A 25,689-nucleotide genomic window follows, 5' to 3' on the forward strand; every position below is an offset into this window, starting at 1 on the left:
TTTGTTACTTTTGGGTTTGAGGCATATGGATTTAGTACACTTTCACTTAAAGCTCTTGGCTTTTAGTTAATGTGAGTTAAGTATCTCTGAAAATAGATATGCCAACTTTGCAGAAATAAAAGTAAACCCAGGTCATTCTACAAGAAGGCAAATCTTGAGTAGAAGGAACAAGAAAAAAAAATGTTCAAAAACGTCCTCATTTTAGAGAGCACAAAGTAAACTGGTCAAAATACAGTAACTTATTTTGAAATGTTGAAAGAAACTTCACTGACTTTTTTCTTTTAAAAATCTATTTTTTGTTTTTCCTTGAGTCTTTAACCACCTACTCTAAATCAAGGCTTCAAATTACCTTATAATACAGTTTCCGACACTTCTCATACAACTGATAAGTCTCTTCTGGCACATAGTAGCTTTAAAGGCATGATCTAACATACAGCATGCCATCTTTTCCATTGGCTCTTTTAAAACAATTTCTGTCGCTGCTTCTTGAGCATTTGCTTCTGTGTAACATCATCTAAAGTAAAGATGGCCTAGGTGTCTGACTGTTGAATTGAAACACTGTACTTTTCCCCCCATTTTTCCTGCATTTTGCATAGTCCCTATTTTACCAGTAAGATACAGGACTTTATTAATAACCTCCATTGGTTATATATATATACTTGTACACTGTTGTGGCTTTTAAAATTCCTTTCCCAATATTTTGAATAATCAACTGTTAATAACCATGATTTCAAGCATCCTAAAGGGATGTGGAGGAGGAAGTGGTTTTTGGGGGAAAATTTTACTAGCTCACATTCAACAGCCAATAGTGGAAAGAGCATGTGAAGAGGAAAAAATTTTTAAAACAGATATTGGCAGGGAGTATGTGGTGTCAGCAGCAATATTGTGTACTTTCTCTGTTCACTGTAGCTGCCGAGACTTGCATAGAATAAAAGTACTGTCACCAAGTAGACATTGTCACATTTGCAGAGCAGGAAGAGAACCTTATCAGATGACAGAAACTGCTTGAAAACCTCCAAAGTGGAGAGAAAAATATAAAACACCCATGTTAAAAAATCAGGAGGGAGAAAGGCAAAAGCTAAGGAATAACAAACCAAAATGGACATGTCTGAAGACACCTCAAATGGACTTGAGGGATGTTGTGTGTTGGCTGGCTTCTGTCTCTCACCTACATCCACTATAGTTCTTTCCTCTAATATATATGCATGTGGACCTGTTGTTCCGCGTAGAATTGCTGAGGAAGGTACGTTACTACACTAGACAAAACACTGGAAATTTAAGATCTGCCATTATTTTTTGCTATAGAAATGTAGGTGTTGGCACCTTATTTCCCAAAATCTTCCTTAAAGAAGATAAAAAAACCCAACCTTTCAATTGCTGTGCTGTCAAACAGTAATTGAAAGTTTTTTCTTTATCTTCTTTGAGAGCATGAGACAAACACTGTAGTTCCTGATGCTGCCATGAATCAAATGGTAACTCAAACCCAGAGAGTTGAAACACTTCACTTCTACGAAACAGTAAACCAATGTAATTGTGAAGAAAATCTGTAGACAAGACAATCCTTCCTTCCTAATTTTTCTTTTGGAATATAATGTATACGTATGTGCATGCTTGCATTTTAAAGTACTGTTGTGCTATTGCTTTTGTAATTATTTTTAGGAATTTGTTCTAAATCAAAAGATATTACTTTTTGTATTTCCTGGCTCTCTGATGAACTACTGCAGCTGATGGATGAGCTGTGAAAGAGGCAGCATGCATTAAGACAGTTACTGATATGGACAAAATCGACAAATTAAGTTCTTCTGTTTTGTCACTGATCTTGCTACAGTACTAAGATAAAAATCTTTTTATATGTGAAAGACTAGAAAAAACCCTTACTATCGTATTGATAATTGTGACAATACGATCACAGAATAACAGCAGCAGACGTTCTAGAAGTATGTAGCTCTAGTTCAATTTTACCGAGTTCCACTATAGTGATAGGACTTGATTCATGAGTTCATGGCTTTTCCATGAAAAGTGCCTGGAAAGATGCCACCCTAGTCTTTTTTTTTTTTTTTTTTAAATAATAATAATTTTTTTAAAAAGCACAGTCTACCTGCATGCTTATAGAAAATATATTATATTACATATAATATATTATGTATATATTATATAAAGAATAAATAATTTCCTATCAAATATCAGACTATTTCAGGCTGAGAAGAGGGTCTAGACTTTCTGGCCTTTAGCTCTTATAAGGTAGCTTAATACTCGTAATAATCTTTCTTCCCATAGCTTGTGAAAACAAATACTTTAAACGTGATATGGTTTGAAATAAGGAATATGTTTCTAGAATTTAGAAGACTTCATTCCTAAATGCTGTTAGCAAATGAATGAGTATCTTCTTGCAGGTTTTTTTTAAAACTATATATTGCAAGATTTATTGGTCCCATGAAATACTTTTGGTTTTGTAGTTTTTGCTTTTAATACCTCCCCACCTCTCCCACCCAAGCAGTTAGCATTGTTGCTTTTCAGCAGAGTTCTGGACTAGATGAATGACTTTACCATGAGTATGGGGTAATTTTTTTTTTCTTTAAATCTTTACTGTACTTGAATATTCTAACTTCAAATACCCTCCCCAGATAATGGGGTGAGGCTTTGGTAATGGCAGAAATAATCACCTTATGGATCAAACTCTCAACAGAGATAAGCTAAGGTAATGTACTTGTGTACCCTTTCTTTCTGACCATTAATATGTGGAGTTTTTTCTTTTCACATTTTTCTCTGATCCTTCCTGGTGCTGCCATGTGTGGAGTATAGCTAACAGGTGAGGGATCACAACCCCCTTCCAGGTCCAGGCTATGCAAACTCTGTCCATCTCTGATGATCTAAGCTGTAAGATTCCTTTCCACATGGTGCAAAATAATTTCTATTGCTGCATAGTTATTTTCATTTGTGGTCCAGAAGATTTTTTTAAGTTTTCATTTTTTACACTTACAAATTTAAAGTACCCTATGGCTTACTTTAGCACTGGTCTGAGAAGCAGAATGTCGTGGTCACAGAGGGATTTCCTGCTCTGTAGCAGCCTTTCTATGCCTCTCTGAACACCGGCATAGGATAGGAATAATTTCTGACTTGAAAGGCTGAAGTGTATACTTCAATGATCCAGGCCTTCTTTCTAAACCTTCAGTTTAACTACTCTTCTTATTTTGATGTGGGTTTGTTACTTTTCTTGAGCAATATTTTTTTATATGTAGTAATAATGCTACCTTAATGTCTGTCCTCAAAATATTGGAGTTATGTTGTCATGGTGGAATTATTTTTAGTAGTATTTTCTTGCCCATGTTAACAAAATAGCAGAAAACACTTTTCTATCGCATCTATTTCTTACTGATTCCAGTCTTGCCCTTGCTGTGAAAGAAGGAACATGTTGCTAATCTTTGAATGAAAGCAAATTCTCATTAATTGGCTAGTCTGAAACAGCGTATTCACAGGATGTTTTCTGCTGAGCTTCTGTCTTAGTTATAGTGATATAACTGAGTGTTGCCATAATGTGTCATCTTTCCTTTAATTGCAAGTCTCATTAATTGTTTTTGTTGTTTTTCAGACAACATTATTGAAGCGGCAGAGTCGATACGTTCGTTCAACAGTTCCTGAAAATGCAGAGAAGGAAGCTCAAAGCTTGTTTGTAACTGAGGTAATATTGGAATTGCATGTGGCTGTGTGTAATAACAATATTATACCTGCATTGTTTTTCTTCTGCTTCATTTACCATTTAAAAAACAGGGAAAGAAAGCCCTGAAAAAATATTGAATATTTATTGACATTTACTTGTCAATGATTTCAAGGGAAAATTTCCAGGAAAATCTAGTATTTTTTCCATTGGTGGCTGGAAAAGAAGGATTACAGGATAGCTTTGAATTATTTTTTTGTGTAATTGGCTTTTGCAGATGCTTCTCCCCCACCTTCTTTATGTTTTGGCTTTCCCAGATAAACATGGGTGATTTCCGTGCATCATATCGGGAGCAATAGTAAATCTGGAATGAATCATTGTGACTTGTTTTTCCTGATAGTGTTTCACACCAGTCGTTCTTAGTTTGTTCATAATAAACTTGTACAGTTTGCTGGAACACAGGTATTCATAACTGTAACACTTGTAGAGTCCAAAATTCTTTGACTGCTCAATTTGTATGTTATATGTAGAAGAAACATCCTCAGACCTGAAGTTTCTCGTAACTGCTTGCTTTTGTTGGCATTCCCTTTGTTCTGACTGTGATGTTGTGTTTCATATAGTGTTTTGTTGAAGCCTTTTAGGAATGAAAGGTTTAAAATTTTTGTCTTTTTTATGGTGTCTACTGGTTTTCTACTAATATACTTTAAGCGGCTATTTTAACATCTGAAACAAGTAAATGTCTGTTGTAATTCTAAGAAAACTGAAGGAGCTCCAAATAGCTGAATCTACCTCAAACCTCAAAGTGGTTTATCCATAGCGATACATACCCTTAACACCTAACCTAAATGGTTCTAAGATAAATTTGAAGAAGGTAGACAAGGAGGGAGGAGTGGTATAGGTAATTCATGAAGTTTAATGAGTCTCTGCAGAAAAATTTCTTGGCAAGTATTAACTTTGTATTTTGAAATATAAAGAAAATATTTTTAAATTATTAGATCCTATATTTGTGTACGTGTAAGTCTATTCATGTAACATATAAAATTTTGTACCGTATAGTTTCTGGCAGCAGATTTTGTCAGTTTTATGTTACTTCGGTCAAAGCCAAGATAAATCAGTACTTTTATGTTGTAGCAATATGGGTGGAGTAAAACGGTATTTCCTGTGATCTAGACTAGAGCTTAATGACATAATTGCTTTTCAACAGCTGCAAGCATGCAGTTTAAATTTAAATATTAATTTAATTGTACTAGAAGTATAAATTTATGGAAAAGATGTTTTTAGTTTCTCTGAATCAGTCTGTGCGAAATTGAATATTGTATTTTAATAATGTATCTGTATTTTAATGCTGAGTTCTCTAAAGGCTCAGTCATGTTTTCAGCCGCAGCGAAATGCTACTTTAGCTTTTCAGACAACTGAAGATGGTTAATCCAGATGCTGTGTGTATTCACCATTTTCTGGTTTTATAAAATACATGTCTAGCAGATGATAGTGTCCTATTGAAACATACCACTTCTTGCAAAAACCTGTAACGCACTAGACTGTATTGCAAAAGAAGGGAAACGTACAGAATTTTCAGAGATTGAACATGTAACCGTAGTAGTTCATAAACAGCCATATCTTAAGAGGTTTTTTTGTGAGTGTGTCTGGGGAATGCTGTTAATCCTCTTCCAACACTGATATTTGGTTTTCATTAAAACAGTGCATCAAAACCTACAATTCAGACTGGCATGTTGTTAACTATAGATACGAAGATTACTCAGGAGAGTTTCGACAGCTTCCAAAGTAAGTATGTTATCTAGTGGCATAATAAAGATTTTTAATTTGAACTGAAGAAACTTTAACTGTATTTAATATAAATGTATTTATTACAGAAATGTATTAATACATGTAATATGTAACTTGAAATATGCTATATCAATGTTTAATAGTCAGTAGAAATGGTAAAGATTTGTTGGATGGAATTTATGTTGATGAACTTGAAGGTGTAAAATCTTGTTAAACCATTTTCTGGAAAGATACCGTAATAACACTGCCTTATTAATAGGCAGGTCAAAACACAAAATGGTATCATTGTATCATTGACAATGTGAACGTAAGTATGATAACTAAACCAGGCTAATGTTTAGATGAAACTAAAATGGTGATATCTTGTTTTGTAGCTTCAAAGGCAGCTTTTGGAACTCTTTTTAGGAGCTTAGGGAATAGAACCTAACCGAGATGTTTGGAACAAGTGTTTGATTTTCACAGGATGATTGAAAGAAAAGCCTAATCTACATCTCTTATAGACTTTCTGAACCATCTGCTAGAGAAATCTCTTCCAACTTTTTCGAAGTTTTGCAGGGAAAGTATAGAGATTAGACCCTTAACTTAAAATATCAGAATGGCTGAATTCTCTGAATCCCACAACTCTGGAAGATCTATGTCTTCCCTACCTACTCTCCTGCATCTATCAATGAAGAAATAGCTTGCTTTCCCTGTGAAAAGTTCTGATACACTCACAGGTTTTGTAAAAGTCAGTACCTGTTTTTTACTTGCCCTGAACAGAAACCACAATAGTCAATAGGAATTTAAATAAATGCATTGTCCTAAAAGGAGCCAATGGTTGCAGGTATGAATTCTTTGCCCTAAGATATTAGGAGTGCAGTGAATGAGAAGGCATTTGGTTCTCTTCAGTTACACATAAGGACAGTGAAAAGCCGAACAAAAGAAAGACTGTGGGCAGATGCACAAATTAGGAAAATTGCAGGCTAAGAAATATATTTCATGAAAAATACATGCTTTTACTCAGTTATTCTTGTGCTTTTTCCTCTTCAGTTAGGAAAATAACATCTTTATTTTTGCAGCTATAAAATATCTAGTTAATCACAAAATTTCTAGTATTTTAGAAGCTTTTTCTTTCCCAGTAAAGGGACAAAATCGGAGAAGCTTCCGGTTCATTTATATGAAGTGGATGAAGAAGCAGATAAAGATGAGGTGAGATAATAGTAATTCCTTACTTTCTCTTGCTTTCAGTAAAGGATGTTGATTAAGGAGAGATTACAAGTTGGGTTGAGTGTTGATGTCAGTAAATGAAAACAGAGATTAGCTTGAACAGCCTGATTGGGAAACAAATGTAGTTATTTTACTTATCTCCTTTCAAATAGCCTCCCTTCAAATACTCCTGAGATCTGTCATGTGAGTAGAACAAGTTTTGACAGATGGTGAAATTGAAGTTTTAATACTTGGTAATGTATAATCCTTCAGCTTCCATAAAATCTGTCTTGTCTTATACTGTTTCTGTGTAGGTATATAGAGAGAAGTGTTTCAGGCAGTTTAATAACGAAGTTGAGTAAAATCATAGGTGAATCTGTTCCAACATGACAGTACACACACTTGCATGACAGTATATAGCATACAGTGTGAGTTAAAATTAGTTTGTCACAAATTTGAGTATAGGATAAGACCTGGAGATCCATCATGGAAACAAAAGCTAAAGAAATTGACTAAAATTCTAAGGACTTTTCTTTTTGTCATTGACTTAGGGAAACCAGAGATCTATAGCCTCAAGCAATTTTCAAGTATGTTTCAAATGTCAAAGACTTTTTTTCAGTAGCTACTTCTGTTATTTGTGTGATATATTTAATTCTTACCACACCCTGTTTCAAAACACAGTGTTTAAATGCCAGTGTTTTCTTTTCTTACGAGTACTTGAACTCTTGCATCACAGAAAAGAATTAAAATAAAATAAAATTTTTTTTTGTGGTTTTTACCCTTTGACAATTACTTTGCTTCTAAGTTCCTTATATTCAGAACTGCTGCATGTGAAATAAAAGTAGTTCCTTACAGGTTTTCCTGGATTAAATGTAAAAAGTAGTTCAGGGAGTGCATCTGAATAGGTAGATTCCTGAACAGATAGTCTCAGGATGCCATTTCTTCAGTGCTGCTATTAATCTGCACTGTGATATTTGGACAAATAATTTCATGCATCTGTTTCCAAATCTTCCTATTTGTAAGATGGGAATAATTATGATTTCTATTATACTGAAATTAAAAAGACTTGGCATTATTTACTGTGATAATATTTCTGACAACAGAAGTGTTTTAGAGAATGGTGGGTTAAACATGAAAAAAATTAAATGGAGATAGAATTGACTCTGATTGTTACTAGGAAAAATACTTATCGCTAGAGTTAGTTAAACGCTGAAACACTATAGCTTGGTTATTGTGAGGTGCTATGTGTTTTACTAGGAAGTATAAGTGGAGAGGACTTTCTGTTTCCTTCTGCCCAGTTTCCTGTTACAGCAGGCAGGAACGTCCTATCTCTTTCAGAGGTACAGTCACTGGAGAAGAGGTCTGCTGCTCTTTGAGGAATTTAAAATATAAACACAAGAAAAAAGCATGCTAGGAAGAAAAGGGAGCTTAATGGAAATAGGGTCGGGGGACCATAAGCTCTTTCCTCAAGGGAAGAATTAATGCAAGAGGTTTTTCTTTCAAACATTAACATCTTTGTATGCCAAAAAGCATACATGCGAATCTTGGATTAAAAGTTGTTTGGTCGTCTTTTTGATTCGCTTTTGTTTGAGAATGAGAAAGCTCATTTATTAAGAGAATGATAGAAAACAAAAAGCTGCAAGTGATTAAAAATTGGAGGAAAACAAGATAAGGGTTAGTTTAATCTTGCATCATTAAGAAAGAGAGAATTACCTTTCCAAAACTAATTTGGGCTATCAGGCCATCAGGTTGATGTTTGTAAACGGAATTTTTAAATCAGCCTGGTGTATGGGATCAAGATAAGGAATTGTTTTTGTTGAAACAGTTGCTGTTGAAGTAAATTTTGGAGCTGAGTTTGTGGGAAAGATCATTAAAAAAGTGAAGCACAGTGTGCAGCAGTAATAATAAGAGTGAGCAAATTAATTTACCAGTTGGAAACAGGAAGTATGTTTTCAGTGTAAAAGCCGTGTGTTAACAACTGGGTTCTGGGTTCCTTTGTATTAACAGATGGTCGGCTGGAAAGATTCAGTAGCTTTTTGGCTCCGTAGGCAGGAATTCTGCTTGACGGAAAGAAATGGTGTAACTAGAGAGGCCCAAGTGACAGTCAGTTTTATTGTTAGAAAACAGCGTGCAGCTGAACTGAGTTGGGAAACAATGCACCTCAGAGACTTGGAATTGGAAAAAGAGTCTTAATAGAGCTAAATCTTAATTTTTGTTAACACAGGTAATGAAGGAATTCTTGTCATGTCAGGTGATCCTATGTATGGTTTGTGAAATTGCAGAGAAACATTAGTTGTTTTGTGCCAAGTTTTGACAATAACTCATCATCTACTCATTTTATACTTGTAAAGGTGCTTTTAAACCATTCTTTCCTTGGGGATAACTCCCACCAGTGGAAGTGGAGAATCATAGTGGAAACCTAGTGTTTGAAGTTGTTGTCTCTGTATCTTGATTTTTGTACAAGAAAAATGGTTGTCTAGGTAATAGAACAGGGGTAGGGGCTAATGACTTGAAAATATGAAACAAGTAGACTGTCTTGCTTGGACAGTGAGACTCACTGGGGCATATGAAAATTTACTGAGTATTTCCGGTCTATGCTTCTGGGGCATTATATCAGATGCTCTGATAGTTGGTGACGATGTCATCCTTATGGGGCCTAACTTCCGTAGTATCAAGTTGACTAGAATTTTTAAAGGAACAGATTAATGCATCTTTTGCCTTCTGTTTGCAGTTTTTTGAAGTCCACATTTGCATGTGCATATGAATGCGCAAGCTAGACAGACTAAATAAGCTGTAAATAAATTAGCTAGTAACTTTTTACAGAATGTTCCTTGATTTAGTTCCAGATACTAATTCATCTTATTCCAAAATTTTGGTTTTAATGTTCAGTTGTTGAACTAATGACTCTGTTCCCCATATGTAATCACTTTTTGTTGTATGTTCTCTTAATAGCTGAGAAAAGGAATTAGAAAAAGTAGTTGAGACACTTGAAGAAGATTTGTGCTTTTGTTTTCAACTGGATACTCAGCTAATTTTGTATGTTTGGATAATAAATTATCAGGAGTATTTCTCCTCTAGATGGTTGAAAATCTTCCTACACATCTAATTCATTAATGTTTTTCTTGTGTCAAAATGGGTTATGTCAACTGGAAACCATAGTAAAGTCAGCTTGGTACTGCTCTAAAAGATTACTTGAATTGGTGATTTAATACTTATTTTATGGCAATTCTAAATCTGTCATTTTGATCAGATTTCATAGTAGAGTATACTGCTTTTTGGTAGTTGTTTACATCCTATGGGTTTTGATATAGTTATTAAGTTCCATCAACTGGCAGATGGAAGTGGTATACAGGTGCTGGGTGTGACGTGTGATGCGTGCATTGGATCTGCTGTTTGTGAACTTGCCATTACTGCCAAGTTTGGTCTTGTTCTCTTTAGAAAGCTTTGATTCTGATCTGTAAAAGGTCGAATCCAATTCAAGAATTCAAGACTTAGTTCTCTGTAAATTCTTAAGTAAGTAATGTCTTTGAAGTAATACTTATAAAGCAAAATGGTTTGAGAAATCTCGATTGAAGTTTTGCATAAGCATGTGTTTACATTGTTCTTTTTGGTAATAGAAATTGGTAAAAATTCTTGCACTGGAAGATTAGACTATATGAAAAAGCTTACAAAGTAAATGTAAGTAAACGTTTTGAGTATTCTCGCCTTCCCCTATTTCAGTGGGATTTATCTTGACTAATATTTAACTACTTAGAAGTTGGATCACCCTGCTGGCCATAGAGAAAGCCTATATAAGTGGCCAGGTTACCTACCAAAAGTTAGATGAGGTCAATCTCATCCCTGGTCTTTAAATAAAACAATTGGAATTAGAAAGCTGTAGAATTTCAGCAAGGACTCATAGTACATTACTATCATTACATTATGAGTATAGCTATTCCATCTTTTAAAAATGACTTCTGAAATTGTCAATAAATACAACAGACTGTGTAAAAACTTTACGTTTCCCCCCCCCCCCCCCATCTCCCTTTCTTCATCTCCAGGATGCAGCATCTCTTGGGTCTCAGAAGGGTGGAATAACAAAACAAGGATGGCTGTACAAAGGCAACATGAATAGTGCAATCAGTGTGACAATGAGAGTAAGTTTAAGAATGTCTTACGCATGATAAAAACTGAACACCAATATTAAATATCACTGTGCCTTTGAGAAGTCAATTTGTATGTGGTTTACTTCTAAAAAAAATAGTGTGGGATGAAAGAAGGAAGCTTGTATGTAACATATCTGTGAAATCTTACTTTCCTTTTATTGTACTTAAATCAGAAAAAATGTTTTAAATAATTTTCTTAACTGGACCCTGGTGTGTTATTAGTAGAAAAGGGACTATGTAATATGAGTTTCTATTTGTATTGCCTGTTTATTTAGAAACAAACTTAAGTTTTTTTACGGTTATCACAATAAATATCTATTATGTATAATATTGTAGAGTCAGTTTTATATCTTTCAATGGGTCAAAAATACTTTCAAATAAAATAGTACAATCTTGCTGCAGATTTTTAAGTTTTGTTTCTTAATTAACGATTTCTGTTCTGTTTTCTGAGGATACTGATTAGGTTATGTGTAAATAAAAGCTTTTTTCTATAACCTACTGTGTAAATAGCACTTACGGGTTTTGTAATATGAAGCTGATTAATACTAGTGTTGTAATCGTTTTTCTTTCCTCCTTTCTGTTCACTAGTCATTTAAAAGAAGATTTTTCCACTTAATCCAACTTGGTGATGGATCCTATAATCTCAATTTCTACAAAGATGAAAAAATATCAAAAGAACCTAAAGGATCAATATTTCTAGATTCATGCATGGGAGTGGTTCAGGTAATTACAATTATTCTGCCTGTTCTCCAGTTAATTCTGTATTTGATAGCAAATGGATTTTTTTAAAAAGACAGACAACTTTTGTCAGATGTAGATAAGTACCTATTATGCAGAGGAACAATTAGACATGCTGTGTCTTGCAAAAACAGTGAACGAGATTTTAAAGGGCAGGATGCTGAATTTTAAAAATCTTTCTGTAAAGAAAACAAATTACTAGTTAATGTCAAGTATTTGTCAAAAATATCAAACGAAATTTTAAGGCAAACACACAAAAACCCCAAACTTAAATCATGGCAAAGTAATGGCAGCGTAAAATTAAAGTTCATTTCAGTTACATTTTGTGCTTACATGAGCTGTAAAATGTTTTGCATAGCTTCTTGTGTGGGATTTTTGTTTTGGGAATTGTATTAAATTCAGTCACCCTTCCAGATGCTTTCATTTGACCTTTGTAATGTTACTTTTATGTGCTTTTCTTTATTTTAAAAAGTTAAGGGCTTTGGTAAAATGTTCGTCAGTAGCAAGTGCCAAAGAAAAGATTTTTTTTTTTTTTTTTTCCCCCCCCTTGTGATTCTATTATGTGTTTACAGTACAGCATGTAACTATTTTGTTAGGCACAGCATACCTGGAAAAAAGTCTTGGGTTTTAGCGTTTTGTTAACTTGGATAGAAATAGGCAAAGTTTAATAAAAATGTATTTCTTAAATAATATTTTTTTGAGTATAAAGTTATTTGAAGATTTATATAGAGAGATACAACAGCTTTACAGAGGATTATTTTTTTCCAAATATTGTGATAATGTTTTTGGATACACATTTAATAGATACTTCACATGGAAAGTCTTGTAACTGTAATAAATTTAATCGTATTGCAAGTTCTATATACAGATTTACACAAATTTTTTTGCCTTAGGGGTCCAATTCTGTCCAACTCCACTGAAATGAGTTTGATTTGTGTTTTTAAAACAAACCAACAAACAAAAAAAGTGGTTCCTAAACACAGTTGTAGTTTTTGTCTTGCGCTTAAAACGTATCTTTCCTTCTACTCCTCAGCTTCCTCTGCTTTGGTGCCCCTCTCTGATAATATATATTCCCCATCTTCTGGGCTGTTTCTGCCCCTTTTTGTTTCCTACTTAGTCAATGGCTTGTTTTTGTTTCTCAGCCTGTGGCTCTGGTACAGTATTAGTTTACATCATCAGAAAACATTGAGATTTTCAGAAGTTACAAATGAAAGAAAGGCACTGCAGCAAAGGGAAGTGCTAAGCCCTGCAGCTGGGAAGAACAACTGCAGGCACCAGTGCATGCTGGACAGGCCACCCAGCTGGAAAGCAGTTGGCAGAAAAGGACCTGGAGGTCCTGGTGGACACCAAGTTGAATACGAGCCAGCAATGTGCCCTTGCAGCAAAGAAAGCTAATGGTGTCCTGGGCTGCATTAGGGGGAGTGTTGTCAGCAGGTTGAGGGAGGTGATCCTTCCCCTCTGAACAGCTGAATAGCACTGCTGAGGCCATATCTGGAGTCCTGTGTCCTGTTCTGGGCTCCCCAGTAAAAGTCAGACATGGACGTACTGGAGAGAGTCCAGCAAAGGGCTGTGACGATGATGAAGGGGTGGAGGATGGAGCATCTCTCCTATGAGGAGAGGCTGAGAGAGCTGGGACTCTTCAGCCTGGAGAAGACAAAGTTCAGGGGGGATCTCATCAATGTATATAAATACCTGAAGGGAGGGCGCAAAGAGGATGGAGCCAGGCTCTGCTCAGTGGTGCTCAGTGACAGGACCAGGGGCAAACGGAAACACAGGAGGTTCCCTCTGAACATCAGGAAACACTTTGTCACTGTGAGGGTGACTGAGCACTGGCACAGGTTGCCCAGGGAAGTTGTGGAGTCTCTGTCCGTGGAGATATTCAAAAGCCATCTGGACACAGCCCTGGGCAAGTGGCTGTAGGTGGCCCTGCTTGAGCAGGGAGGTTGGACTAGATGACCTCCAGAGGTCCCGTCCAACCTCTAACCGTTCTGTGATTCTATGTTTTTGGTTTTTTTAATCCTGAAAATCCCCTTTTTTCTAAATCATCTTTTCATGAAGCACTGTTCCATATTTTCTGTTCCATCGGTTCAATTCAAGTAACCTGAAATTTCCTCAGACTCTGTCAGAAGCTTTTTATTTTAATTTTTTTTTTATTACTGTTCTTTTGTTCTACTGCAAGTAAGGTTTTGGGCTGATACAGTAGTCTTTAAGTAAAACTACTTCGGATGCTTAAAGTTTATAGTTGGCTTGTGTCTTGAACGCTATACTGTATTCTACAGTGCCATCAGTGTTCATCTTGATGTCTGGATGTTCAGAACTGCATGTAGAAATTTGAGACTAGTTATGGATCAACATGACGTGCAAAACCAAAATCAGTTAATGCTCACTTCTATGAAGCCAGGAAGTCATTCAAAGGCTAGAATAAAGGGGTTTGGAAATAGCTATTTTCTTCACTTGAATTGTTGGTGAGGGGCAAGTGTATTAGATTTTGAACTACAAAATATTATACATAATGGCCCTATTCCAGTTACATGATGTTATTATTTTATGTACTGTGTCCTCTCTGGCTGATCTTATTTTATTCATTGTTTTACTGTTACTTATTATTGGTGTTGTATTAGCATTTAGAAACTCATACGGGGAAAAAGGTGGTCTCTACACAGTAGAAATTGCATTTCCATTTAATGGAAGAGGAAGATAAAATAAAAAATTGTAAGGACCCCAGCCACTGTACTTTGCAGTAGTCTGACTTGGAATTTATAGAAGTGGTGGTTGTTCTTAGGTAGACATGCTTACAAGCTTTTGTTCTCAGAATCAAACTACTTGTTTCAGAGTAAGTTTTTTTGGTAAGGAGGGGATTTAGTTCCTATTACATTTGTATAACATTCCTCATTGCTGTTTTGAGTTCATTTAGTACATATGCTTCCTTATTTTTCAAAGGCAATAGATGCACAAGAGAGAAAAACGCTGACTTCACTAACAGACATAAAAGATAAAGCAGAATAGAGCAGAATATGCTCCTTCATCAGTACTTGTATAAGAGGAATGCTGAATATATGCAATGGGGGGGGTTGGTTGGTTTTTTGGTTGTTTTTTTTCTTTTTTTTTTTTGTTGGTTGATTTGGTTTGGGTTTGTTGTTGGTTCCCCCTCTCCCCCCCCCCCCCCCACTTAAAAATGTTAAATTTAGGCAAGAATTCCCAAAATACTGTTTGGGTTTTTCTTTTGGTTTGTTTTGTTTTGTTGGGTTTTGTTTTTTTTTGTTTTAATACTGAAGTATATTGAGACTTTTTTGCATCACAGAGAAGTCCAGTCACATAATACATGCAGTGTATATATTCACACATACAGTCATAATATAGGCATAGTTGCTCTAATTCGGTGATTTGTGAAAACTGAGAAGTGTGATATGTACCACCTGTGTCAAGGTTTTATACTATGAAAGTTAAAGGTTACTGTTCTTAAGATTTTTTTTTTTCATTTACTTCAGTACTGATTTTAATTGGCAAGACTGCCTTAGATCTGGAGTCCATACATTTATTTGTATCCTCCTTAACAGAAACTCATCTTTGGTAGAAAGCTGGCTGTTCTGCCGACCAGTAGTTAGTCTGCTAATTAAAAAATCTGAGGTATAGCGAAACTAAAATGTCATTTGGCACTTAATTTAACTTAAAACAAAGAAAAAATCCCCCAACCATTAAGTCTGTCTTACTGTTTATTTTAATGTTTAGCTAATGAATTATCAATTTCTTAAATTAATTATAATATAGAATTTTCATTTAAGACCTGTGATTTCATTCCTAGGAACATGAGTCAAGCTAGGTAGCATTTGAAGCCTTGATTTAAATTGTGCAAAAAAGATGACAATAATGGTTGAGGAACAGAGGAGGAATTGATTCCCAACTTCATGTATACTTAGAAGACTAGCAATATCAGGGCATTCAGGGTTGAGGCTGGTCACGATTTAACCTCCGGTATAAAATCCCACCATGGTAAATGATTCTCGCTCAATTATTAATAGAGTTTTATGCTTTTTTTTATCGGTAGATCTTAACTTCACTTCTGGGTGATCTGAGTACATGAAAACTTGATATTTGGAAATTGGATGTTTTGTTTTTTAAAAATTATTTCAAGCATAATGATGAAGGGAAACTGAAAAATGGGCTGTTATCTTTCATACTTCCACTTGTTGCAGTGGTACAAATAACTTCAAAAGGTCAAATGTCGGAGAGGAAAAAGTGTAATTATAATACACTTGTTTAACAAAAAATACACACTTTGATATTTTAAAAGATCTGAAATACATATGACTTCCTTTGATTGTGAGTAGACAGTATGTAAAGATCTTTTATTTTCTTATAGAACAATAAAGTCAGACGTTTTGCATTTGAGCTCAAGATGCAAGACAAGAGTAGTTACCTTTTAGCTGCAGATAGTGAACTTGAAATGGAAGAATGGATAAACACTCTGAACAAAATCCTTCAGCTTAACTTTGAGGCTGCAATGCAAGAAAAAAGAAATGGAGAGTCTCATGAAGGTAAGTGGAGCTGCTAGCAATGCTAATACAGTTATGTGACAACGTCTATGTACATGCGTTTGGAAAGAAAGCCTTTATTGTGGCTAAAGTTATTTGTTTTCTTTGGTCATAAAAATTATAGGCCTTTTCACTGTCTGTTTGAACTAATGAGAGTTTTGACCTTTTAGCATTAAAATAGCACTGTTCTGTATTGATTCCAATTGAGTTAAGTCCAGAAGAGAATAATGAGACTGATCAGAAGTCTAGAAAAATAGAACCCACAATGAAAAATCAGGACCGAGGCAGTTCAAGGAAAAGAGAAAACTTAGGAGGGACTTGTTTTGAAATGTGTAAGATGCTGCTGAAAATGGAATAATCTGTTCTGTAGTCACTGTAGGTAGAAGAATAAGAAATTGTGGTTGCAGTGAGGGACTTAAATTTAGATGTAATTCCCTTGACCACAAAAATTTCCCTAAAGTACTGAAACAGATTGCTTGGGTGTAGAATCTTTTCTGTTGGAGCCCATTAAGAATAGGTAAGGCAGATACCTGTAAGGAATGTGATGTAGGTATGGTTGATAATTTGGTGACTAAAGGATAGTCTAGACGTCCTCTTGTGCATTTTTCCTCTTGACAGTATGTGGGGAGGGCAACTGGTATGAAACCAAGTGTATGCATATCCAGAAGAACGTGGAAGAGGTTATAGAAGGTTGTTCGGCTTATAAATAGCACAATATATCAAAAGGGATCATTAGAGTTGAAAATGAGATATCACAGTCTTTGGTGAAGATTGCCAAAATTTAACATGATGTTTGCAATAAAAGCAAATCGGAATAAGAGAAGCCTGAACGCTGTAGTTCTGTGAAAGACATTTTAGTCAGTGATCCCCAACTAACCTTAGAACTGTAAGATGCTTATAGCTAACTGAATTGTTGCTTTGTAAATCAGTAACGGTTGGAGAATAGAGCTGGGAACCTAATGAACAGAGGGAACTTGTTTTGAAATCAAGTTACAATGTACAGTGGAAAGAGTAATGTAAATTTGTGCATTGAGTATCCCCTTTCCCCATGCAGGTATCAACATTAAAGCTATTTTCTAGGTACGGTTAGAAATAACTGCTACTTTACCAATTTATGTAACTGGTTACATTCTCCAAGAAGTCACTGCATCAAAATGAAATGATGGAGTCATCCACAACCTTTTTAAGTTGATTGTCATTTTTGAGGGGGTGGGAGTTAAAAAAAAAAAAAAATCAGAAATATTTTTGCTGTGGAGTTTTGTGAGTAGTTTGAGTTTTTTGTTTGTTTGGGTTTTTTAAATTATTTTTTAAATGTGGTTTTATAATTTCAGATGATGAACAAAGCAAAATGGAAAGCTCATCAAGTAGTTTTGATAACTACTATCCTGAAATTGCCAAGGTAATATATATTGTAAATGCCAGCTTGGGATATAAAATACTAAACATAAGTTAGCTACATGAACTTTCAGTAAAGGTAAGGTATTGGCTTCTAGCTTCCAGTTAGTTTGTGGTGCTTTGAAAGCTTAGAAGTTCTTTCATAAATAGATGTGTTTATTGAGCTTCTTCATTTTCTGCTTTTGGAAGCAAACTAGCTACTGTCTTAAAGTTGCATATATAAATCTTGGCATGCTGTTTAAAAGCAGCATGTTTTATTATTGTATTGGTTTATTGTATTTTGCATATTTTGTATTGTTTCATTGCATGCAGGTAAGTGCTAAAGTATTTCTATAGAAATCTAGTTATCATAGAATAGTTTGGGTTGGAAGGGACCTTTAAAAATCATCTAGTCCAACCCCCCTGCCATGGGCAGGGACATCTTCAACTAGATCAGGTTGCTCAGAGCCCCCTCTAACCTGACCTTCAATGTTTCCAGGGATGGGGCATCTACCACCTCTCTGGGCAACCTGTTCCAGCGTTTCACCACCCTCGTTGTAAAAAATTTCTTCCTTATATCTAGACTGAATCTACCCTCTTTCAGTTTAAAACCATTCCCCCTTGTCCTGTCGCAACAGGCCCTGCTAAAAAGTTTGTCCCCATCTTTCTTATAAGCCCCCTTTAAGTACTGAAAGTATTAAAGTCAAGTTTTATTTTTATAGTTAGAAGTCCAGAGGAGCTTAATAGCAGTGATGATGTGAATGTATTTTAAGATGCTTGTGTTTGTAATGAACTGGCAAGTTCATGGATACTTCCTATATTGCCATAGTTCTTGCTTTTCAATTTTGTTCTTACAGAGGTGTGTAGAAATAGAAATAAGAATACAATAAAATGGAAATAAATAGAAAATAACAGTAACTCTTCCTCAGCCCATTTGCAGACTTTATTTCTGTTAAATCAGTGACTTATGTGTTGCAATAAATTTTGAGTTCTCTAAGGGAGAATTTTTTTTTAAATCACCTAAGGACTGGAGCTGGTGACCTTTTCCTATTGAAGTTGTAGAATCCAAACTCCTTCCTGTGACTTTCTTACTCTTTCTTCTGTGTGGCACAGCCTGCAGTCTTGAAACTTTTCTGCTTGACCATGCTCTGGAATGCTCTCCCTTTCTGTTCTGAGCATCTGTCTGACATAGTAACTACTCCTGAAGGGAGTGCAGCTTATAAACTGAGAACAAGCAGTAAAACAAATTGCATCTATTACAATAGCTAACATATCAAAAGATCCAGATTAGCAGGCTTTTAGCACCCAAATTGGTTGGCTGACTTAATTCTTTCTGTTACTGCTTTGTAATCAACTTAGCACATGTATACAAGAAGCTATTATGTGATAATATAGGACAACCTGGTGATCAGGCCCAGTCATCACAGGCTTGACCAACCTGATCTCCTTCTATGACAAGGTGACCCGCCTCGTGGATGAGGGAAAGGCTGTAGATGTGTTCTACCTAGATTTTAGTAAAGCCTTTGACACTGTCTTCCAAGCGTTCTCCTAGAGAACCTGGTGGCTCTCAGCTTGGACTGGCGTACTCTTCGCTGGGTAAAAAACTGGCTGGACGGCCGAGCCCAGAGAGTTGTGGTGAATGGAGTTAAATCCAGTCGGCGGCCGGTCATGAGTGGTGTTCCCCAGGGCTCAGTATGGGGGCAGTTCTGTTTAATATCTGTATCAATGATCTGGACGAGGGAATCGAGTGCTCCCAACACCAAGTTGGGCGGGAGTGTTGATCTGCTGGAGGGTAGGAAGGCTCTGCAGAGGGACCTGGACAGGCTGGATCGATGGGCCGAGGCCAACTGTATGAGGTTCAACAAGGCCAAGTGCCGGGTCCTGCACTTTGGCCACAACAACCCCAGGCAACGCTACAGGCTTGGGGAAGAGTGGCTGGAAAGCTGCCCAGAGGAAAAGGAGCTGGGGGTGCTGGTTGACAGCCGGCTGAACATGAGCCAGCAGTGTGCCCAGGTGGCCAAGAAGGCCAACGGCATCCTGGCCTGTATCAGAAATAGTGTGGCCAGCAGGAGCAGGGAGGTGATCGTGCCCCTGTCCTCGGCACTGGTGAGGCCGCACCTCGAATCCTGTGTTCAGTTTTGGGCCCCTCACTACAAGAAGGACATTGAGGTGCTGAAGCGTGTCCAGAGGAGGGCAACGAAGCTGGTGAAGGGTCTGGAGAACAAGTCCTATGAGGAGCGGCTGAGGGAACTGGGGTTGTTTAGCCTGGAGAAGAGGAGGCTGAGGGGAGACCTTATCGCGCTCTACAACTACCTGAAAGGAGGTTGTAGTGAGGTGGGTGTTGGCAACAAGTGATAGGACAAGAGGAAATGGCTTCAAGTTGCACCAGGGGAGGTTTAGATTGGGTATCAGGAAAAATTTTTGCACCGAAAGGGTTGTCAAACATTGGAACAGACTGCCCAGGGAAGTGGTTGAGTCACCATCGCTGGAGTTATTTAAAAGACGTGTAGATGAGATGCTTAAGGACATGGTTTAGTGGTAGCCTTGGCAGTGCTAGGTTAACAGTTGGACTTGATGATCTTAAAGATCTTTTCCAACCTAAATGATTCTATGATCATCTAACTCCAGCTACGGCTGTATTTGGAAATTAATTGGGATTGTGGTACATACAATTAAGTTTTCCTTGGAAGAGCTGTAAGCATCAAACAGCATACTTACATGAGGCTATGAACATTTATTTCAGAAACAAATATAAAATTAGATGCTCTTATTGTATGGAAGATTTTTTTTTCTTTATAGTCAGAGTTATTGGAATGCATAGGTTCCATATTACTTCCAGAGGGGACTTTTATTCGGGGCTGCAGCACCTGCTTATAGTTTTAGTACTACAAATGCTGCTTCCTGTTTCCATAACCTTCTGATCGGAAGCATGCAGCTCTTTAAGCTAGGTGTTTTTCTAGCGTGTTATTTTTCTCAGCTCTTTAAGCACTGGCTTTTTTTATTATATTGTCCTGGTTCCGGCTGAGACAGAGTTAACTTTCTTCCCAGTAGCTTGGGGGGTGTGCTGTGTTTTGGGTTTAGTGTGAAAGGAGCGTTGATGGCCCATTGATGCTTTGACTGTTGCTGGGTGATGCTTGCACCGGGGAGGGGGAGCACAGCCGGGGTGGTGGACCCAGCTGGCCAATGGGGTATTCTATACCATGTGACGTCATGCTCAGTATAAAAACCAGGGGTGTGTGGGAGCTCGCCTCCCGTTCGTGACAGGCGGTCAGCGGTCGTTAAGCAGTTGCATTGTGCATTGCCTGCTTTGTATATTCTGTTATTGTTGTTGTTCTCATTGTTATTATTACTGTTCTACTTTGTTTTATTTCAATTATTAAACTGTTTTTATCTCAACCTGGGAGCTTTCCTACTTGTGCCCTCCTGATTCTCTTCCCCATTCCACCGGGGAGGGCGGTGGGTGGGGGGTGTGAGCGAGCAGCTGCGTGGGGTTTATTTGCTGGCTGGGGTTAAACCACAACATCCATGGTTATAACCCATTTAAATTTGTTTCCTTCAAAATAAGTTTTTCATTTTTCCCATTCTAGTTCACCTTTACTAAGCACTACCTTTCAAAATAATTTGCTCCAATGCATTTTTCTAGCCTTTTTTCCCTGAGGAGAAGTACAGGGAAAAATCTGCCCGTTTGCATTAGTACACTGCTTGTGCCTTAACTTGATTACTTTATATAAATGCTGTTTGTTTTGAGGATTTTTTTTTGTCCTCTATTCTTTCTTACGTTGTCTTTTCAGCTGTTACTTGGGTTTGGATTTGGTTCTTTTTTCACCAGTGGGAGACTTACAAGACATTGAGCCTTCTTTTAGAAGAGTTTATAGCTGCTCTATTATTTTTATTGGTTCTAGGAGGACATTTTCACAATAGCTGACCTCATATGCTTACGAGGAAAGAGAAATTCCTTCAGGGGTGATTGTAGAGCATCTGACAATAGGGGAAAAAACAGTCTTCCTAGGAAAGGTTTAATCCTTGTGAGCGCATCTCCAAGCCTTCACTTGTCTATCAACAGTTATTAGTTTATAACATTAAACTAAATAAGATGGTATTGTGCACTTCGGTGCACAGATGTGCACACATATATCTAAATTTGCCTGTCTGTCCTGCCTTCTTCATGTTCCTTTTATCTGTAACTTAATTACCAAGAGTGAATGTAGGTTTCTTTTTGGTTTTTTGGGGTTTTTTTTAATCTTCAGAGAAAACAAATTAGACTTTTATCTTAAATAACTATGCAGTTGTCATGATCAGTGCCCAAGTACCTCCTTAACCATTATGGATCCCACTATTGCTTCAGGTAGGAAAACCTTGTCCCTGTTTTACAGATGAGGAAGTGGAATTACTGCAGAGTCCCTGCCATGCTGTAGACAGGGTCGATGACTACGTACATTTTCAGTTCCTGACTTCTGACCGACTGCCCCTGATCTGTCAGTCAAAAATGCATATTTTGATCTTGTCTTGTCTTTAATGCACAAAGCACCAAAGAATCTAAAACTATTCAAGATGCTTTAGCTGAAACAGTTTCTGTCTTGGTCCTGTGACTAGATCATCTTCCTCTTCAGTTCTTGCCACTGACTATTCCCTTTCCAAAACATACATGCAACCTTCTTCCCATGTTTAAACTTCTTCACAGTTTAGTCCTGTATTTCCCTATCATACCAGCTGTTGAACAAGCAAAGTCTGCCAATACTCTGCTGGTATTGAGTGTCTGGGTTTTGTCTTTCACAGCAACTCTTGTCTTTTCTCCTGTGTGTGTTAAAGACAACTAAGTAAATGAAATCCATTAGAGCATCTATACTCAAAATCACACCTCAGAAGTTCCTCTTCTGTAAATTCCTCTGTAAATTCTGTAAATTTACTCTTCTGTAAATCCTCTTCTGCATCAAATTCTTTTTTTTATTATTATTATCAACCTAAAGTAGAATTTTGAGCTCTTAGAGCTGATGGGGTTTTTATTTGTTGTTGGTTTTTTTCTTTCTTGAGACATAGTAGGAGTTTCTTCAACCTCCAGCAAAGCAGATGTAGACAGTAAATCACTTCCAGCTGATGGTCAGTGATGAGCATTTTGGGTTGGTAACTTCTTTTGACCTGTACAGGCTGATCTAAAAATAGACACCTGTCTGTAATGTAATACTTTGTATCCCTGTTTAGCCAGCTACTACTTTGGGCATGGCAACTCTCCTACATGGATAATTTTGGCGCATGCATATGTCTATTTGTTGTGTCCTGTGACTTTAAAAATCATAGAATACTCTTTAAATAATACCTTTTTTGAAAAAGTAACCTGTGTATACCATCAGTTTTCACATCCTATTTTGTTCCACTTTACTTTTGTTTTACTGTTAGTAGGTAGGTATCCACAAATCCCAGACAGGATCAGTGTACAGTGTGCTCTGCAAAGTAACTTTTAAGTGTGAGGGTTTTATCTTATGGAATTTTTCAGGGTTTTTCCATCTATCCACAGGAAAACCACTTATTTGGCAGTAGAACTCAAGAAAACCAACCAACCAACCAACCAAAAAACCCAAACAAACTAACAAACAAAAAAAAAACCCAAGAAAAAGAAAAAAGAGCAAGAGCTCTGATGGTGTTTCTTAATTTAGGTAACCTGTTGTTTCCTGAGCCATCTTATGGTCTCAGGATAGCTCTGAGCTTTAACCTACATTCATACTTTTTTTTTTTTTTTTAAAAAATAGTGTTGTGAAAGTTATTTGTTGTTTAAGGAGGCAAAGTGCTATATGAGCTACACTGGAGTATACTTCCCATGAGCTTGGAAGGTTACATGTTCCTGATGTACATTTTTTGAGGCCTGGAAAAGCCTTTAGAGGAGAGTAGCCTTCTCTCACTTTTTGCTCTGACATGATGGAGCAATTTAAACTAAGGAGTTGCAAAGATCAGTTAGAGAGAGAAGAGTGCATGCATTAAAAACATGTAAAGCTTTGAACGTCACAGGAAAGGAATGAAATTGAAACCCACTTTCATTTAGTAGTGTGATACTAAGACTTTTTTTCTTATTTTGAACAGAGTACCAGAGAAGCAGAAATCAAGTTGAAAAGTGAAAGCAGAGTTAAACTTTTTGCCTTGGATCCAGATGCACAGGTTAGACTTTTTTACAAGGAAGCATGTTATTTTCTTTTATGTTGATCCTTTTGAGATGAGAAACAACTTACCTTAATTTTTCTTTTCTCTTTTTAAAGAAACTTGACTTTTCTGGTATTGAACCAGAAGTGAAGCCATTTGAAGAGAAATTTGGAAAAAAAATTCTTGTGAAGTGTAACGATTTATCTTTTAATTTGCAAAGCTGCGTTGCAGAAAATGAAGAAGGACCAACAACAAATGTAAAAAATTCTTCTAATTATTTTCTGTTAATTTTGTAATGAATGTTTTAATATTTTGTTGGCACTATTCTTAATGGCAGGAATTCCTTGCTGTAATTGAGAAACTTATATTGTGGGTTTTTTTCTACTCCTTTAAATCAAAATAAGAGCCTAAATCTTGCAAGAAGTACTTTGCTACTAATCTTTGTGTTGTGTTGGAGAAAGTGGAATTTTTCTTTTACGCCTCGTCAGTAGTATCTAGAGTGATGGCCATGTGTAACTGTTTATAAAAATGTTACTCATCTTCCTTTCATACACATTTTTACAGTGATATAGAGGCCAACAATAACACTTGATTCTGTTTTTTACATGTCTAGGTAGAACCTTTTTTTGTCACGTTATCGCTGTTTGATATTAAAAACAACCGGAAGATTTCAGCAGATTTCCATGTTGATTTGAACCACGCCTCAGTAAGGTACATGATACCCAATGCATCTCAACAAATGGCAAATGACAGTGGTGATAGCTTACACAGAGTTCAAGACATTCATGAAACCGTGTTACAATATCCAAAGCAGGTGAGAACTAGTAACCTAAAGAATTAGTAGGATTTTGTATATAAGTAGAGAGTTTTCCAACATGCTTTGGATGGCTTTCTATTATGTAATGTAAAATGCCTGTGCATTTTCCTTTTATCTTTATCTCTTGTTTTATTTCTAGGGAATATTCTCAGTTACATGTCCTCATACCGACATTTTCCTCGTGGCTAGAATAGAAAAAGTATTACAGGGAAGCATTACACATTGTGCTGAACCATATATGAAAAGTTCAGATTCTTCAAAGGTATGTTATCTTCTTCTGTGGCACGGGAAAAATGCTGAGGCAAGACAGGTTGATTTGAAATTAAGAAATATCAATAAAAAGCTTAGTTCTTTTATAGAAAATTCAGATAACTGGATGATTTGATTTAGTAAGTTGTAGTTATTACTAGTAACTATTATGAATTGAAACATTATAGATAAAGCCTAACATATTATTGGGAAACATTTATTTAGCTTTTTATAATCATGACATAATTTGTGATTTTTATAATGGCTTTAAATAAACTGATTTGGCAAGAGAATATTAGACTTCAATGTGAAAGTTGAGTTGAAAATTGTTGAACAATGATATATTAAATTAGGTCAGAAATTAACTGTATGCCTCTCTCACTTAATGCATCTTATTTACTATATCATTGTTGTTGACTTTTCCTTTGTGCCTTTCCTTTTTGGTGACCGTAGTTTACTGTAACTTTATCTGCCCTTTTGCTGTTTTTTCCTTCAGAACCATTGAGCTCATTTTTTGTATAAAATGCTTTGCAGATTTGATAGAACTCCGAATCACTTTTGGAAATAAACCACTGAAACATATAAAGTTTACAGGAGTCTAGGATGACATAACATTTTAATGTTTTTGGAAACACGTCTACAAGAAGCTTTGTCAGTTGCTGCTGCTTGTCTGACACTGAAGAAATAGAGTTTTAATTTTGTTGATTTACAGTTAAATCGTTGGACCAGGATACTAGTAGGAAAAGTTTTTTTGTAAGCAGTGTCAACTACTGTTGACATTCTTCCTCTTTTCTTCCTTCTAGTTGAAAGGGAAGAAGGAAGGGTTAACTTTCAGTTTCTGCAGAGGAACAGTGTTCTTTCCTACTAATTTAATGCTGGCTAAGCTACACGTAAAAAAACCTGCATTTTTTACTTGGTCTTAATATAGATCAGACTACTGATTTGCTTTTCCAGGAATACTTGAGATTTTTTTTCAGCTATCGTTGGAAAACAGCAGCTTTTGTATTTTAGGAGTCTGGTTTTGAAGCGTATGCTGACTGTTACTGAGTTAAAACACACCTGAACTGAGTAACTGATTTT

General features: G+C 36.3%; 1 protein-coding gene across 11 annotated transcripts in view; it reads left to right on the forward strand.

The window, feature by feature from the left end:
• Positions 1 to 25,689, forward strand: part of DOCK9 (dedicator of cytokinesis 9) — a 137,604-nt gene that overhangs the window by 45,980 nt on the left and 65,935 nt on the right. For all 11 annotated transcript variants that reach the window (XM_075138090.1, XM_075138062.1, XM_075138072.1 and 8 more), the window contains 11 exons: positions 3,590 to 3,679; positions 5,355 to 5,437; positions 6,559 to 6,628; positions 10,666 to 10,761; positions 11,359 to 11,493; positions 15,869 to 16,043; positions 17,372 to 17,439; positions 23,487 to 23,561; positions 23,660 to 23,800; positions 24,157 to 24,357; positions 24,500 to 24,622. In XM_075138090.1, coding sequence (XP_074994191.1) covers positions 3,590 to 3,679; positions 5,355 to 5,437; positions 6,559 to 6,628; positions 10,666 to 10,761; positions 11,359 to 11,493; positions 15,869 to 16,043; positions 17,372 to 17,439; positions 23,487 to 23,561; positions 23,660 to 23,800; positions 24,157 to 24,357; positions 24,500 to 24,622 — 1,257 coding nt within the window. The remainder of the gene's footprint in view (positions 1 to 3,589; positions 3,680 to 5,354; positions 5,438 to 6,558; positions 6,629 to 10,665; positions 10,762 to 11,358; positions 11,494 to 15,868; positions 16,044 to 17,371; positions 17,440 to 23,486; positions 23,562 to 23,659; positions 23,801 to 24,156; positions 24,358 to 24,499; positions 24,623 to 25,689) is intronic.

Source organism: Calonectris borealis, chromosome 1 (genome assembly GCF_964195595.1).
Source record: "Calonectris borealis chromosome 1, bCalBor7.hap1.2, whole genome shotgun sequence".
In the NCBI taxonomy this organism is placed as follows: Eukaryota; Metazoa; Chordata; class Aves; order Procellariiformes; family Procellariidae; genus Calonectris; species Calonectris borealis.